The sequence below is a fragment of the Oreochromis niloticus genome, linkage group LG6, assembly GCF_001858045.2.
Source record: "Oreochromis niloticus isolate F11D_XX linkage group LG6, O_niloticus_UMD_NMBU, whole genome shotgun sequence".
Lineage (NCBI taxonomy): Eukaryota > Metazoa > Chordata > Actinopteri > Cichliformes > Cichlidae > Oreochromis > Oreochromis niloticus.
In genome coordinates, this window is record NC_031971.2 from 8449860 (window position 1) to 8466867 (window position 17008).

Sequence of the window (17008 nt, forward strand, 5' to 3'; positions counted from 1 at the left end):
TTCTTTGTTTATCGCCCACTTTGCACCAGAAAGAGGAAACCAGCGGCTGAACAACAGCAGCACGTTTAAGCTTGATAAGCTGTTGTTAGAATTTATTTAATATTACTTTCTACACCAGGATCCTTTTCTACGTAGCTGACGGCTGGTAACTGTGCAGGGGCGGATCTAGCAAAGTTTAGCCAGGGGGGCCGATAGGGCATGAACAGGGAAAAGGGGGCACAAAGACATACTTTTCTTTCTTATTCTCATTTAAAATGTCTAGCTTTTAATAAATAATTATCTGAATCTTACACCCAAAGTTTTAATCTGATGTAAAATGTATAGCAGTCCATTACTGTATATAGTAACTGTTAAGTCCAATATACCCTAGTAAGCTATAGTACTTTTTCCTTTGGGAAGGTACCATCTGTGAATTCTGTAATTCTGTTGAAGAAAGATGTTGAATCTATTTAATTATTCTTGAAAAATAATTTATTTCTGTGCATTTTTTTTTCACCCTGCATCAAATTAAAGTTGATTACATCGATTAAGCATCATGAGGTGGAGGGTGGGGGGTGGTTCCCTTTTTTTTAATTTTTTTTTTGCTGGGAGTTAAAAAACACACTATATCGGATTCATATCGGTATCGGCAGATATCCAAATTTATGATATCGGTATCGGTATCGGACATAAAAAAGTGGTATCGTGCCATCTCTAAATGCTACTCTGTAAACTTTTTTGTCAGTCTTATGATTAAGTTTGTTGTAATTTTTTGATCACATCATGGTGTTGGATTCCTAACAAGGGCCATGTTTTAGTACTGTATGAACTTTTGAAGTTGTTGCTGATTGCTCAGACTCCACACAACAAAAAGGTATTGTGCAGACATATTATAAGTAAACCATTCAGAGTCATATGTGTGTCCATGTCTGAAAGGTAATAAAAGCATTTTAGGACACTCTGAAGTCTAAAAGTAAAAGTTCTTGTGTGTCATGTACCGTATACTAATAATACAGCAGATCTGTATTCCAGTATTTCAGTATTCGGTTGTAGCCTGAGTATTTTAAGAACAACACAAATGTGTTTTAGACATTCTCAAAACAGACCCTAGAATTTGTTTCACTTTATTTAGGACATATGACACTGCTTATCTTGTTTGGGCCACATATAAAGTGCGTGTTTGTTCGGTTTATTACCTGGGCTGACCTCATCAAGGCTGGTAAGAAAGGAAAGAAAACTCCCAATAGCTTCAGAGTACGTGTTTCTATAGCTCTCAGGACAAACATGCTGCATTCAATGTCTGTGTGTAATTTGGTCAATCTGACTGAAAGCAGAAATCTTTTCATCCTCACTTTTTAATGTAAAAATGTATATTATTAATCATATTCATTTCTAAGACTCTGGATCTGTTTTGGTATGATTTGAGCTTCCAAAATGAAAATTCCAAAACGAAAGTTACACAAAGGTTTTTACAGAAGTTAACGCCCATCGCAGTGCGTCGTCTTCATTATTCCAGCGGCAAGTGAAGTCTCAGCTCAATCTCGTCACTCCCGGTCAGGTGAGAAAAGTTTCCCAGCTTTATTGCAGTCTACCTGTATGTAGGTGTCACTCAGCAAACCCTGCTCGGGGTTAAGAAAGTTTCTGAGCTTTATTGGTTCTAACCGCTAAAGCCACCATGGCCGAATCCCAGCTCACGGTTATGGAGGACGGGCGCATAGGAGTCAAAGTCCCCGAGACCAAGCCGGAGTTTTACTACAGTGAAGAGCAGAGAGCCGCTATTGAACTGCTGCTAAAGGAGGGCGATGGCGCCTTCAAAACAAGACTTAAGGAGGACAAAATGAAGGACTTTCTGTCTGCCAGGGAAGTCAAGCTGTTAACGAATACTTTCAGGCCGTACGACTCAGGGGATGACAGCAAGGCATCCACCTCCAGGTCGGAGCAGGGCGCCACCGGCACCGACGCGGATTCAGGGGTCCACTCCACCTACTGGCCCCAGATGTCGGACACAGAGGTGCCACCGCTGGATATCGGGTGGCCCAACGGGGCTTATTTCAAAGGGGTGACCCGGGTTTCCGTGCACACACACCCGCCCAAAGACAACGGGCCGCACATTAAGGAGGTGGTGCGACGGCTCATCCAAGAGGCTAGCAAGGTGAGGAGTGTGGGTCCGATTCAACCTGTTTAAAAAACTTTTATGGCTAATAACGGGTGTCCTTATAAATTCATAACGATCATAGTCTTATGTTAGTCTATGATAGTACTTTAAATACAACCAGTAACATGGGCAATACTAAAAATGTGGAGTACATTTACGACAATTAATCACATTTCTGCTAATAGGTAGTTAGTCGGTAAAGATTAATTGCCTGTCAGAAGACAGTTGTCCAATGCTGCAAATTCTGGTATCGATCAGATACCGAGTAACCACAGGGCTGATATCAATACCGATACTTTGAACATTGAACATATAGTGAAGAGCAATGTATCAATATGAGAGCTGTCATTATAGTAATGACCAAAGTGTTTTGTTTTTTTAGATCTGGATGTAAATGCATCTCTAAAGCACTTTGGGCCACTTTTTTTGTTCACATGTGCTTTAGGCTATAAATAAAATAGTTGTGCTGATCAACACAAAAGATTCACACATTTTTTACATGTGTTTTTTTTCTTTTTACATTTCCCCCAAAACTATGAATTAAACACAATTCAGTTGGCTACATACTGAACTTAGGATAGAAACATGGCATCGATCTATAGCCAATAACAAGATAGGTATCACTACTGTCGATATTTGGACAGGTGCGCTGATGGCGGTGATGGAATACAGCCTAAAGTGGAGGAGCAAGAGTGGGTGTTTTGTAGGCATGATTTATTTTTTCTTTTAGTTAGTTTTTTTCTTTTAAAAAGATAATTTGGCTTGCAAACTATGAGCATACCAAAATACCCAAATGAGACTGATGAGCTAAAAATAAATAATAGGTGGAGGGCGAGAATAGTGCAGATGATTGTTTGCTGTGAATGGCAGTAGCTAATGCTAAATTGATAATAATAATAATACAATAATACATACACCAACATAGGTAGTAACTGTGTAACAAATGAATCCAGGGTGCTCTAACAACCTCCAGCACTTGTGTATGTTTTTCATTAGATAGACTGCAGGAATTTGTTCCAGTTAAACAGGCACAGTGTGGGAAACTTTAAAGCTTTTATTTAAAATGAGGGCTCAGAATCATGAAACTCAAGCCCGGAAAAGAAATGTGAAACCACTGTCCACGCTCTTTTTTTGTACTTTGATACAACTGCAAGGCTGCTGCTCTCTGCAGTGTCCCGTAGAGCTAGCTGCACAGGGGTCAGGGAGGGGTGAACACCAGTTTGAGTGATTAATAGCTCCTCACATAGCAACTGAAGGCTTGAAGTGGGTCTTTAAATGTGAGTTGGTGATAGTCATGTTTACTCATAGGTTGCCGGATCTACGCTGAGTCATCTGTTCCGTGCTCAGGCTACAATGCAGGCTCTGCTATGCTCTCGCTTCCTTAGTATTTCTCTTTAAAAGTGGGTCAGGGAGGGCTGCAGGAACATGTCACATACTCGTTCTGGGTTTTGTGAATTGTGCAACTTTTCTCAGCTTTTCTTTGAAATTCCCGGTCTTTCCTTTTCACACCACCCCTTTCCTTCTTCCTGGGTACAGATCAGGTGGAGGTAGTAAAAACAGGATCTCTGCTCTTGACAGACTTGAATGCTTTTTAACTGAATGACACACTACCTTGTTTCCTGGTTGCTCTACCTACTTGATAACGTAAGACATTGTTTAGTAGTTTACTCCCTCTTTTCACAATTTGCCAACACGACCTTTGGGTGTTTCCCAAACTTGGCAGATCAAGAAGACAAACAGTTAAACAGTAGGTGCTTTAGGATTGGTGTACATGAGCAAAAAGTACATAAAAAAGACAAGCAGCTATTCTTACAATAAAAGCATTCAAGATAACACATGTTGATCAACCAGTTCTTCAAGTACTAACATGTTTGCATGCAAACAGTGATTTAGTTTTTGTTTTTTATTTGTTTTAGTGATTTTTTCATTTTTCTATCTGATGGGATGATGATGTTCTAGCTTTGATTCCTAACTGTCCTCAAGTCTCAGCCTGTATCTCTGCTGTTGAGCTTTCAGGTTGGCTCAGCATTTTTCTGTCGTGAGACCATGAGTGGAAACACCAGGCTTTTTTCTGCCTAACAGAGGAACATTTGCTGCAGATTTAAAGAGACATTTTTTCCATGACTTTGCTTTTCAAGGACGACGAAACAGTCAAATAATAAACATTTCCATACTCTCCACCCTGCCTTGCACCTAACATGTCCATTCATGTTTGAAAGGACCATGTCTCTTTTTTTGCCCTCCCTTGGGCTGTGTGGACTTTACATAAAACTTGTGTTTTGTGTGTATGGTGCCTTTATGTGTTTTTCCCATAAATATAACTCAACAGTGATCATCTTGTACTGATTTGTCAGAGGCAGCATCATAATTGGCTTTAACGGCCAAGTTTGTGTACACGTACAAGAAATTAGGCTCCACTTTTTTTCTTGCTCGCAGTGTAAACAGAACAGGCAGGGCAGACAACAGCACCATGACACAGACATATTCATATGTGTGGGATAAATTATGGAATAAGGGCTATTGTATAATATACACGCAGATGTCTGGTTGTTTTGGTGTACAGTGCTGTGTTGCACCTACCAGAGGGCAGGAGTTGGAACACGTTGTGTTCAGGGTGTGATGGGTCTGCAGTGATGTTAGTCTCCACTGACAGATTCACTTTCCACAATTCACTTACCACAGGGATGATGGTATATTGATGGTATTGTCCACTGACCTGTTTGACTGGAAAGCAAACTGCAGAAAGTCGACTTGTGGGGTTGTGATGTCTGCAGGTATGCCAACACCAGGACGACAGCTCTACAGTCATTTAACCAACTTATAGGGGGTTTCTTGGAGACAGCGATGACTGGAGTGCTTGAAACAGCAGGGGACTACATACAGCTCCAGGGATCTGTTTAAGGCCAGAGTAAAGATGGGGGCTAGCTGGTCAGTGCAGACTTTGAGGCCGGAGGGAGACACACAGTTTGGGGCTGGTGTCCTTCTTGTGGGTGGGTGAGGGGTTGGCATGGGGGGGTTGGTTGTGTGATGTGGCTGGAGAGGCTGAAGGGTGTGAAAGTAGGATTGTTAAACCTGCCATAAACACATGTAGGTCCCCTGTCAGTTGACGGTTCTCCACAGTGTGGGGGATGGTCTTCTGTAGTTGGTGGTATCCTGGAGACCTCTTCACACCGACACACGGTCATTAGCTGAAAACCTGTGTTTGTTTTTTCTGTATATCATGTTCTCATAGATATAAGTGTGAAATGTACACTGTTGTAATTATTTAGACTTTTTTTTTAAAATGAACTGTTAGTTGTTGGGTTTTTTTTCTATTGCAGTACTCTGTCGTCTCTCTTTGTGTTTGTGTGTGTGTGCATTTTTTCCTCCATTAAATTAAACTATGTTTAATGGGACAGTGCCATTACAAAATAATATTGTGTTCACTTTTCACACCTTACTGATACTTACTCAGTTTCATTTTTTTTATTATACGTACTTCATCCAAATAGTGCACAGATGACAAAATCAGCTTCACAAATGTTCTCTACCAAAACAAGTTTTATTTGATAAGAGGAATATCATTTTCTGTTTTAATTATAGGCTAACAAGAAAATGTTTTTTTAAAAGGAAATTGTCCTTTTTATAACTGAGATCAAAGGTAAATATATAAAATTAGTTTTCAAGTTTTGACACACTTCTGCAAACCATGATATGTACAACAATCACAATGTGTACATGTCAAGGACTTTTATAGTGAAAGGAACTAACACAAAGAAGAGGAAACCAGATTTGCTGGTTTCCTCTTCCCTTTAAGCCAGCTTCATTCAGATTGGTTGTTGGTTGGGGGGTACAGCTGTGTGCCTGAGATAACCGTATTAGGGAAACTACCATCATGAAGATCACTAAAAAAATTGTTTTTGCTAGAAAATTATGAGTGTTCTGTTATGTGTCCCTTTTTTCTGTTTGTTCTTTCTCTCAGTGACGGCAACACTGTTAAAGTCTGCTTGCTGCTAACAAGTTACCCACAGCCCTCCACCATCTTCAACTGGAGTTTTTGTTAATCCACAATATGAGAAACTCGGCTTAGAGACAGCTGGTTTCTGTATTCTTTGTTGTTAAAGAGTATATATAGAGAGAGCATGATTTATTATTGTACTTAAGAAGGTTTACGCGCTCCTCCTTTCACAAGCACAGAAAAGTCAGGGTTGGATAAACATTGAGCGCTCTGAAGCCTGAGCTCACAGTGATTATACTTGCACATACGTGGACTTCATTATTTGGCCATGTTTTACATAAAAAGACACCCTTTAATGATTGATATGCAGATGTCAGGTGGCCTTTTGGTAACACTTACACTTTTTTGCATCACATGCAGCATTTGACCACTTTCAGAATTTAGCCTAAGGAAGACATTTCCAAATTGTGTTGAGCACAAAGCAGTTAATTGTCTTAAGTGGCTTTTTCACTTTTATTCCTAGATCAGCCTTAAGAATAGGAATATATCTGTAAGCACAATGTCAGATTAAATGACTGTGTTAACAATTCATGCTGTGACCTGTCAGAGAAGAAAATGCCCTCTGCACAGTAAACTAGCTAGTTACAGCTTGTTGTCTACACTATGTGGGTTTTATGTGAATGGTAAGCTGCCAAGAATTTCACTGTCACACCTGCAACAACAACAATAATAAATGCATGCTTAGTCTTGTCTTCATAGTCCTGTGCAGGCAACGTAAACCAAAAGATTTATATATCATATCAAATGAATCAATTGAAACAATTGCAAGGCAGTAGTTACCCCAATGCTCTCCATACGCCTTACAATAAAGAACATGGCAAATAACAACAACATGTGACCATTGAATGTCACTTGAAAACCATTAGAGAAACGTAGAAAAATTGTGCTATTAATAAATCCACTGTTCAGCTTGTTTTAATTTCTAAAACTATTTCCAGTTGAAGAGCACGCTGTCGCTGTGGGCAAACATGACAGAACATGTTGAAGAACAAGATTTTTGTGATTCTGTACTAGTCACAAGGTGGTTTAGAGGACAGGTCTTCTGTCAGGACGTACTGCAATGTTCAGGCTGATATGGAAGAATGTGTTTGTATCAGTAAGCTGTCATTTTAATACGGCCCTGTTTTGCCTATCCAACCACTGGCTGTGAGGATTCTCTTTCTTTGGTAAAACTGAAGTGTAAACCTCGACTAATTCCAGCGCACTCACAGAACAGAAAGAGCTTTATGGGACAGTGACAGACCTAAATTCCCCAGATGATCTTATTTTGGTGTTACAAGGTTTTATCTGTGTGATCTGTCAGCCTGAGTGGAACACAGCAGAAGGATAACACAGTGGCGTCCCCCACTCTTATTGGACTAGCAGCTAAGACTCTTTCATAAGGCCCAGCGGTGCCCTCAAGGTTGGTGTATTAACAGGTGGCAAAGTGCTTCAGCTAGACAGATTAGCTTCAACTCATGGTTCCTTTGTTAGGTTTGTTGGAGTCATTCTGCCCTGAAGCAGTGTATAGATTTTTTTTCTATCCTCCTATAGAGAGGTAACATGGAGGTACCTGACAGTGAACCTAAGCTGAGATTCAGGTTTCTCAAATGTTGCAACGCTTTTTTTCTCTCTGTGTTGTTGACTTGTTGGTGCTGTGTGTTCATGTTTGTTTCTGCCAAGTTAGGTTATTTATTTAAAGTGCTGTAAGGGATTCAAAAAAACCTGTGACAGGATGGAAGTCTATAACACAAAGAGACAGACAAATGTTCACGCTCACATTCACCCCTACAGCCAATTTAGAATCATCAGTTTTCCTCACAGTCACGGGGAGAACCACCAATCTCCACACTGAAACACCCCAGCCGGCTGGCCGTTGGAATCGAACACAGGACTTTCGGGTGTTGGATATAAAGTACTAATGCTTATTTCTCCTGCAGGTGATCGCCATAGTAATGGACATCCTCACGGATATCCACATCCTACAGGACCTGATGGATGCAGCGTCACGTCGCATGGTCCCTGTTTACATTTTGTTGGATGAGCAAGGTGTGCCGCACTTCCTGGATATGTGCTCCAGGCTGCAGATTGGCTCACAACACCTTCGGGTAAGACAGTATATCAGCTGATATACTTTTAGACCAGGGGTCGGCAACCCTAGGCACGCATGCCACCATTGGCACGCGAAGGGTTAACTGATGGCACGCACGACCATAGCTGGACTGGCCATCGGGCATACCGGGCATTTGCTCGGTGGCCCGATGATTTTTTTTTTGATTTTTTGATTTTTTTTGGTGGTGGACTGGCCAGACGCTGGTCGGTGTGTAAAAATAACTCAGTTGTTTGGTGGTGGCTATGGCGGAGCTTCCACAGATTCAGTAAAATTAACAAGTGGTGGAGGCCAGCAGGTGGATGAGGGAAGGGGAGGCAGGAGGAGAGACCCGAGGCAGCCGCCGGTCGGAGCGTCAGGTGAACTAAACTTCAGGTAAGAAGTTATGACCTGCAGTCTATCTGGGTCAGATATAAACCAAGTTTAGGTGGAGTTTATTTTCGTTGTGCTGACTTTTTACAGTCAGTTACAATAACTCGTACTGCGTACTAGCTAGCATGACGGAGTTTATATACTGCTGGGCGGGTGCTATGATTTTATTGATAGTGAACTTTATTTTATTCATAAGGTTAGTTAGTAGAGTTGCCAACCGTCCTGTACAAACGGAATCGTCCTGCATTCAGAGAAAATATTACGCGTTTCATGTTGAGCTGAGAAGGAACACAGTTTGTCCCGTACTTCAGCCAGGATGGAAAAAGACACAAAGCTGGAGTTATTGTGTCTTTGCTGCACAGCTGCATCTTCTTCTCCTCTCATTCTCCCCCCTCTCTCTCCTGTTGCTACTTCAATCATGAAACTGATCAATGATCAGCTGATCAGTTTTTCTCTCTTGTTTATTTATCGCTCACTTTGCGCCAGAAAGAGGAAACCAGCGGATGTCGCGCTAAACAACAGCAGCACGTTTAAGCTTGATCAGCTGTTGTTAGAATTTATTTAATATTAATTTCTAGTATCAGCTGATGTTTGCTGGAGCCACAGCTGTAAAAACTGCTGGTCATGATATCGGTTTGGTTATCTGGTGAGAGGGAAACATGCAGATGAAACCAGGAGATGTCCTTACTAAATCATCAGAGCTGAACAGGTGATGGAGAAACAGGTTTACCTTTTAGGTGACATGAATGAGTTGGAGGGAAGTTATGAACTGTTTCTGAGAGACAAATAACACCAGGATCCTTTTCTAAGTAGCTGACAGCTGGTAACTGTGCAGGGGCGGGTCTAGCAAAGTTTTGCCAGGGGGCCAGGTAGGGCATTAACAGGGAAAGGGGGGGACAAGGAAATACTTTCTTATTCTCATTTAAAATGTCTGGCTGTTATTAAATAATTATCTAAAGCTTACAACCAAAGTTTTTATCTGACGTAAAATGAATAGAAATCATACATTTACCAACAAGACAGTGTACATCACTGTCACAACAGTGTTTGTTTTCATTCAAAGGCTTTATGGCTTTAATATCTGGGGGGCCGGTCTTTAGTCAAAATGCATCCATATACTCGAGACACAATGCATTTTTGGGACTTTCAGGTGTATGGACCAATGTTTTATTTTCTGATCAAACCAGAAATCTTTAATGAGCAGCTAGATTTGTCTCGCATTAACTGGCTGAGTTAATGCCAGTTAATGCGACATCGAAGCAGCTGGAATCTACAGCTGTGCATGTTCATGGAGCTTGCATTTTCACCTGCTGGACATCATTACCTGACAAGTTTAACTGTCTTCAGAACATTGCAGAGGCCTTATTGACAGTATTTGGCTCTACATATCTGTGTGAGCAGATTTTCTCTCACATGAGTGTCCTCAGGTAGCCGTCTGAATGCTGGACACTCGGAGACCTGTGTCTCTGAGTGGGAGACCAGAGATCACATTAACATGTGTGTCTCTGTATTCACAAACATACCATATTGGCCCAGTTTATTTTTCTTATCATTGTTGTGAGGAGACCATAAATAGCATTTGTATTTTCTGTTGTACAGTTCATTTGCTGTTATGGAGTTCTTGTTATGAATAAAAAGTGTCTTTTTTTTGTTTCAAAATAGCTGATAACTATTCGCTGATAGCTGCCAATATTTGCAAACAAATATAATTCTATAAAGTGGTTCTATATAATGTGTAACTGTTCATATAGAGCGTTATTAAATTTATTGCTAATGCAATCATATGGCACACTGACTTCTGAGGAAATTTTAAATGGCACTCGCCATCAGAAAGGTTGCCTACCCCTGGTTTAGACAGTATATCAGCCGTGCAGAGAAAAATAATAACCTCATAATCTGAGTTTATTTTAAAGAGTTGCATCTTCTTGTTTAGGTTCAGTCATTCAGAGGGTTATGGATTGTTTTATTGGTTCGTTTGTAACAGTACTATTAATAATTGTTGTTTTTGTGTTTGTTTTTTTTCTGGATAAATTAACTCGATAATTTTTTTCAACTCAATAATTCATGTCACAACCAATAACCATCTTTTAATCCCACTTTACTTTGATATAAATGACGGCGACATCACAGAAAAATCAGATTTAATTACTGATGCAGAATTTCAAAGCGCATCAGTGCTATCATCAAAGAGGTAACTGTGTGAACACAGATACAAAATAACACCCATCCTAGTAATGAAATCACCAAATCTGACATGCTATTTTCACCACTGCATTAAAGCAGTTATACATAGAAGTGTCCCATTAGTTAAATTATTAATGGTTTTCACTTATGTCATGGATTCACACAAAATCAGTAACAGAATTGGAAAGGTCACCTGTTGTAGAACGATCAAGTGTATCCATGCTGTATCCTTCACCTTCATATTTAACTGTAGGAGACAACTGCCAATCATTTTTGGGGTTGAGGTGTAGCCAGGAGTTAACTCAATAATGCACTTCAATCTGTATCAAGACGTAACTGGTTTCTTGTGCTGATCAATAATTACAGTGTGATTATAAATGGAGATCAAATTTAAAAAGCTAACAAAAAGCTAAATCGTCACTCCCCAGTGGTTTTACGATTAACCATCAGCTGATATGGCCCCATCTTCCTCTTCAGCTGATTGTATATCTGGATGTGGTGAAAGATCTCTCAAACCTGATTGGTCAATAGTAGTAAAAAAAATCTTATCACTTGCTTAAAGACTGTGTGATTGAATCAGTTGCTGGGATTGCTGAGCCATATATTTCATAGGCAGCCAGTAGGAGGTTTGGGTGGACTGATTTTTAAGATTATGGCTGTAAAAATCAAACTATGTGCTGCTTCCATCATAAAGATTGTTAAACTGCCTGCATCTTGACATTGTTGGTGATGTTCTCATCCTCATCGTGACCCTGTGTCGTTGCAGAACATCAGAGCCAGAACACTTCAGGGAACTGGCTTCAATTTGTCGTTTGGCAGGCTGCCTGGTTCACTCTGTAACAAATACATGCTGGTAGACGGGGACAAAGTTGTTTACGGTTCCTACAGGTGAGGAGCCCTACCCTATGTTATGTTCCATTAACTCTTAATAATCCGAGTTTAAATAATTTTATCTGCCGCTGTGTATAAGATTTGAGACTGATACTTTGGTTGCTTTTGTCAAATCATGTGACTGAAAGACTCAGACTGCCTGAATACTTTTATCATACTTGGATATGATTCTTCACTTTCTCTTTTAAAAGAGCAATAGTCATTCTGATGCCATTCGTGTTAATTCTATTTTAAGACGTACTGTAAAGACATGCTTGTGTCTCTTAATTGGAAGTTGTAGCTGCACCCATTCTTGTAACGATGCACGCTTAACATTTTAGTGGCCTCATTGTGCCATTACGTGCACTGAGGCATATCGTGCTGCATTAAAGTCTAACAAAGCACCAAGTGTAGCGCGATCTGGTCAGAGGAGACATGAAGCTAACCTGTTTATCTGCTTTTCTAAATGCAGGCTGATTTACTTTTGATTTTTATAGATATATTCCAAACTGTCTCAGGGCAAAACTCATCACAGGGCTGAGGCAGAGAAATGGACAACCACACATTCATCTAATGTGTCTGTCTTTGGGCTGTGATCCACGCCTGTGTAGGTCATTTGTTGTGTTATCGTTGAGGCTGGTCTTTTCTAGCCTGAGGGCAGAATGTAGCTGTTATGACAGGCTCCATTGATAGCTACTGCTAAATTATATGTATGATTTAGACAAGTTTGGACTTTTGTAGATTATCTCTATAGACACCTTGTTATGCTAGCCTCATTTTAGGGGAGTACATTTAGCAGTTGTTTAAATATTTTAGCCTCGACTAAAAAGGTCACCAACTAACATTATTCTGGTAGCATGCTAATGCTACTGCTAATGCTTTTACTCAGAAAAATAATGATCAAAGCCATAGAAATGTGGTCTGTTTGATACCTGCTTGTTGTGCTAGAGATGCCAAGATTTCCCATAAAAGTAGTGGACCAGTGAGGGTGTCCTGAATATGCTCGTTCATAACTGTTAACGCTGTGTCCTCCCAGCTTCTCCTGGTGTACATCGCGCATGGACCGAAACATGATTACTGTGATGACGGGACAGCCAGTCGACTTCTTTGACAGGGACTTCCGTGAGCTGTATGCCATCTCTGAGAAAATGAACCTCTACAAAGAGTTTCACGTCAGCCCTCCTGCTGCCCACGTGGCCTCCACAGTTCGCTCTAAACCGAGCACCAAACGCCCGCCATTAGCAGCAACCACATCCCGCTTCCAGGTTAGCTTAGGGGATTCACGGAATAATGAAATCCAGGTCCCTGCACACAAATTTTACAATCCTAAATACGCACTAGCTTTTGGGGATACTCCCCGTCCAGCAGGATCTCTGCAAGAACCCAAGAGGGGTTTAGGTCTGGCTGAGGTTCCCGAGGAGGCAGATTCAGGGAGCCCACGATTGGCCAGCAGTGAGAAGATGGATCAGTTGAGTCCGCTGCCGGCAGAATCCCTAGGCGAAAGCTTCAAGAGGAAAAATGGAGTCAATTCAGACATAAAAAGCCGGTCCACACTAAGGCAGAAACTTTTTAAGAGGAAATCCCAGAATAAACTTCCTGTTAACACAGAACCTGTACCCCCAGAAACTAAACAGGATGAGGAGAATGAGGATAACTGCGAAGTGGTTGTGTTATCACCATCCAAAGTTAGTAAGAAGCCGTCTAGACTGGGACGGAAATCAATGTCTGAGCAAACTGTCAATGCCGCACATGACAATATGAGTAAGTCACGAATATTAGCTTATATAAAGTATATGAAGATTTAACCTACAATGAACACATTTTAATCCAATGAATTATAACCTGTAATCTAACCTGAGTGATGTCAAGAGGTCCGAGGAGATAATGTAATCATTTCTCTATTTTCTTTTTCCTGACAGGTTTAAAAAGTCAACATAAAGGAAGGTGTAAAGTGAGCTGAAGTTGCCCATCTCCACAGAAGAGTCACACACAATGACTTTAGTCACATGAACATTAACATCACATTTAATTGTGCTGAAGAATTTTACCCAGCATCTCACAGAGAGATGAGATAAAGTCATTTTGTTGTTTGGTGCCAAATGTACAATAAATTAGTTTTAAGTGTTATATGATATGTTAGAATGCAGATTGGGTTAATAAGAGATTTTGTTATGAGCACTTTCATCCTGTTTTGCTTTGAACACTGTTAGCTTTCAGGTTCTTCTCTTCTGGCCACTGAATGTATACTTTTAGGTGGATCAAAGTGAGAAGCCTGTCTGTGAAAGAGTGAAAGAAATCATCTAAGTTGTCAAAAGTCGTCTTTACATTCCAAATGTAACACAGTGGGAAATTTAAATCCCACCAGATATGGGGTTATTTATCGCTCTTAACCACACACGTTCACCTCAGCCATGCACTACGAAGCGAGTTCAGCATAACCATGGTGTCTTTCCATTACATAGATCCAATTACCCTGAAATCGGTAACCAAGATATGCTTTCACACAAACGTTTGCATGAAGGTGTTGGTGCTGACTGCATCTCACCAATCAGATGGATAAGTACTGCAACACAGCAGCAGATAAAATATGAGAAGGTTAAGCACATGATAGAGGCTCAAAGCAGCACAGCTGCTACAGACAAAGCAGCAGTGTGATCACGTGTTAAGTCAAAAGCTGTGTACAGTAGTTCAGTATTAAATGTTCTGTATGGACGTTTGTGTGCTTTAAATAGTTCAGTATGAGTGGAAGAGAGCTGCAGTATTAATAAAGTTTAGCCTATTTGAATCAAGGAAAGAAAGCTGGCACCAGTGTGAGTTAACACACAAGTATCACAGCTCTGTCATTAAGTGAATCTGACTTTGACTACATGCAACGCCCACTACAAATAGGTGTCCCACTTTAGCACAGTGAAATAGTTGTGAAAATGTTTGCAGCCAACACAAACAAACAAACAAACAAAAAACAAGGAATAAATTTGTGTTTAATAATTTATATTTCTTACTGCCTTTTGGGGAAACTGAAAAACGTCAGACACTCCTACAATCCATGCACATGCAGGATCTTCCAGGAATGGATATGGAACGGATTGGTCAGAAAGCGGTGATTTCATACCTGTAATAATCTCTAATCCAGCTGCAAGTTAGGTTAGGTTACTATGGCAGTATACCCCAGTAAGAAGAGAAGCATTTTCATAGTACAGAAAACCCAGGGTGGACGCTGAACTTATGAAATCCTGCTTCACAATGCAGGCCACAGTTCAGGTTAATAGCCACTCATGCTCGGCCCAAAGCAGGGTATTGTTAGACAATAAATGATTTTATGCCCAGATTACAGTTTAAATATTACATACTTACTTTTTGTTTTATATTGGAACTCTGTAATAAATATAGCCTTTTATTCACCCCCCGCAATCCAATACAATAATACAGAAAAGCATCAAAGTGTGCATAAATAAAAACTGGAATGTGTAAATTATGTGAACGACTGCCAGGCATAAATTTGAGTGCACCTCCCTCTAGTGGTGATGCGCAAGTACTACTATCATTTGTCCTTTCAAAGTCTGAACCATGAAATAATTGCCAGAAAATTTTATTTTTAGTTTTTGCAAATTGAGAAATTGAGTCTTTATTGAACCTTCTGAAAAAATAAAAATATTTCCATACAATATTTTTGCTACATCTGCAATTTGTTTTTAATTTTGTATACATATATACATATACATCCATATATTATTGCTGTTGTTGCAGTTTATGACTTATAAATGATGCAGAAGTTAAAAAAAAAACTCACAAAAAGTCATCTACAATGACATGTGACAGGGTTAAGATGAGGGGGCAAAAAATGATGACTGCATTACATAATCCGTCCGCTGGGTGCCGCCATTGCTTCTCCCTTTGCTTCTCTTATTGGTTAGCGTTTGCTAACCACTCGGGAAGAAAAAGAGGAACCACAGGCCTGATGACAAACTCGGGGCTGAGTTGAGGGTAGTGTGGGGGAGGTGAGGCTCGGGTTGGAGGGTGGGAGGGTTGATGGTTGCTGTAACACTAAAAGCACTAAAACAGGAAGTCAAGGCTGCAGCAGGAAGAGGTGTTCTCACACACTTTGTGTGTTGCCAGTGCACAAGGATTGAAATACACTGTTTCCTGTCACTTGCGTATTGATGCTTCCTTTAAAGCCCTTCATGTTTATTTTTTTTAACAGACATTTAGACGCTTCAGTCCATTCAGGTGTGCAGATTTAGAGTGCTGCTTTTGTGCATTATGCCTTGAGCACGAGGCCGATGTTCATAGTTTGATGTAAACATAAATGTTTGATTTACTCAATGCAAAGATTGAAGGGATGCACGTTATCATAACCATAACAACAAGTCTAAATATGACGTTATGTATATTCATTATGTTATCTCAGTTCTGATGAATTAGTATTCATTTGTTGTTGAATTTTCTGCAACTTGATCATAATTACATCAGAATTCATTGCTGTCATTACTTAGCCTGCACCGTGAACCAAAGGCTTGGCTATGAAGTCAAAATGCACCTGTTGGTTTAAGCATATGAGTACAACACAAATAGTATTATGTTGTAAACATAATAAACATTTCCACATTCTATAGGTGTAATCTATATGTTGGCTTCTAATGATAGGTTTTTAAGTACTAATATGAATTGTTTCCAGTTTTACACTGGACTATGATGCTCACAGACAATGGGCTCATTTTATATGAATGCTTTATACAACATGCCTTATTCACCCAATTATTCATATGCTTAAGTTCTTGCTGTCTAACATTCATGCATATTCATACTCTGATGAACGCATCAGAGAGCAACTTGGGGTTCAGTATCTTGCACAACGATGCTTTGGCATGCATACTGGAGCAGCCAGGGGTTCTATTAGTAGATGACCTGCTCTACTTCCTGTGCTACAGCCACCCCAGAGCGAACCTGGTTGTATGCTGTGCAGAAAAAAGAAATGAAAGTCAGCAGACGTGAGACAGAATACATGTGTGTGAGATGGCCTGGTGTAACAGAGAAGCTGCAAGGAGAAGCTGTAATGAAGAGAACAGGTCTAAATGCATTGGGTTGACCATTCAAAGCAATGGACAGTGTACAAGAGAGGTGAAGAAGAGCGTGTAGGCAGGGTGGAGTGGGTGGAGACAAGTGTCAGGGGTCATTTGTGAAAGAAATATAGCAGCAAGGATGAGTTGGTCACTCTGACAAAAAGACAGGAAGCCAAGCTGGAGGTGGAAAAAATGAAGCTGTAAAAGAGCTTCACTGGGGGCGACCAGGATGGACTAGATTAAAAAATGAGCACATCAGAGGGACAGCTCAGTTTGAGCAGTTTGGAGACAAAGTTAGAGAG

The 17008-nt window shown here is 40.3% G+C and overlaps 1 protein-coding gene across 2 annotated transcripts; it reads left to right on the top strand.

Annotated features, from left to right (window-relative positions):
- Positions 1-1484: 1484 nt before the first annotated feature.
- Positions 1485-15311, top strand: fam83fb (family with sequence similarity 83 member Fb). 2 transcript variants are annotated; one of them, XM_005461361.4, is made up of 5 exons: positions 1485-2131; positions 8051-8218; positions 11543-11664; positions 12683-13407; positions 13566-15311. In XM_005461361.4, exons 1-5 carry the CDS (start codon positions 1655-1657, stop codon positions 13604-13606), a joined length of 1533 nt encoding a protein of 510 aa, XP_005461418.1. In that variant the 5' UTR covers positions 1485-1654; the 3' UTR covers positions 13607-15311. The 2 variants fall into 2 exon arrangements, with proteins under 2 accessions (XP_005461418.1, XP_019215869.1); XM_019360324.2 differs by lacking the exon at positions 8051-8218.
- Positions 15312-17008: the final 1697 nt, after the last annotated feature.

Bases quoted from the DNA above. Each gene is read 5' to 3' on its own strand.
- fam83fb (XM_005461361.4), top strand. From the start codon at position 1,655: ATGGCCGAATCCCAGCTCACGGTTATGGAGGACGGGCGCATAGGAGTC. The intron at 8,219-11,542 runs GTAAGACAGTAT...GTGTCGTTGCAG, and splicing joins TTGGCTCACAACACCTTCGG to AACATCAGAGCCAGAACACT. The intron at 11,665-12,682 runs GTGAGGAGCCCT...GTGTCCTCCCAG, and splicing joins GTTGTTTACGGTTCCTACAG to CTTCTCCTGGTGTACATCGC.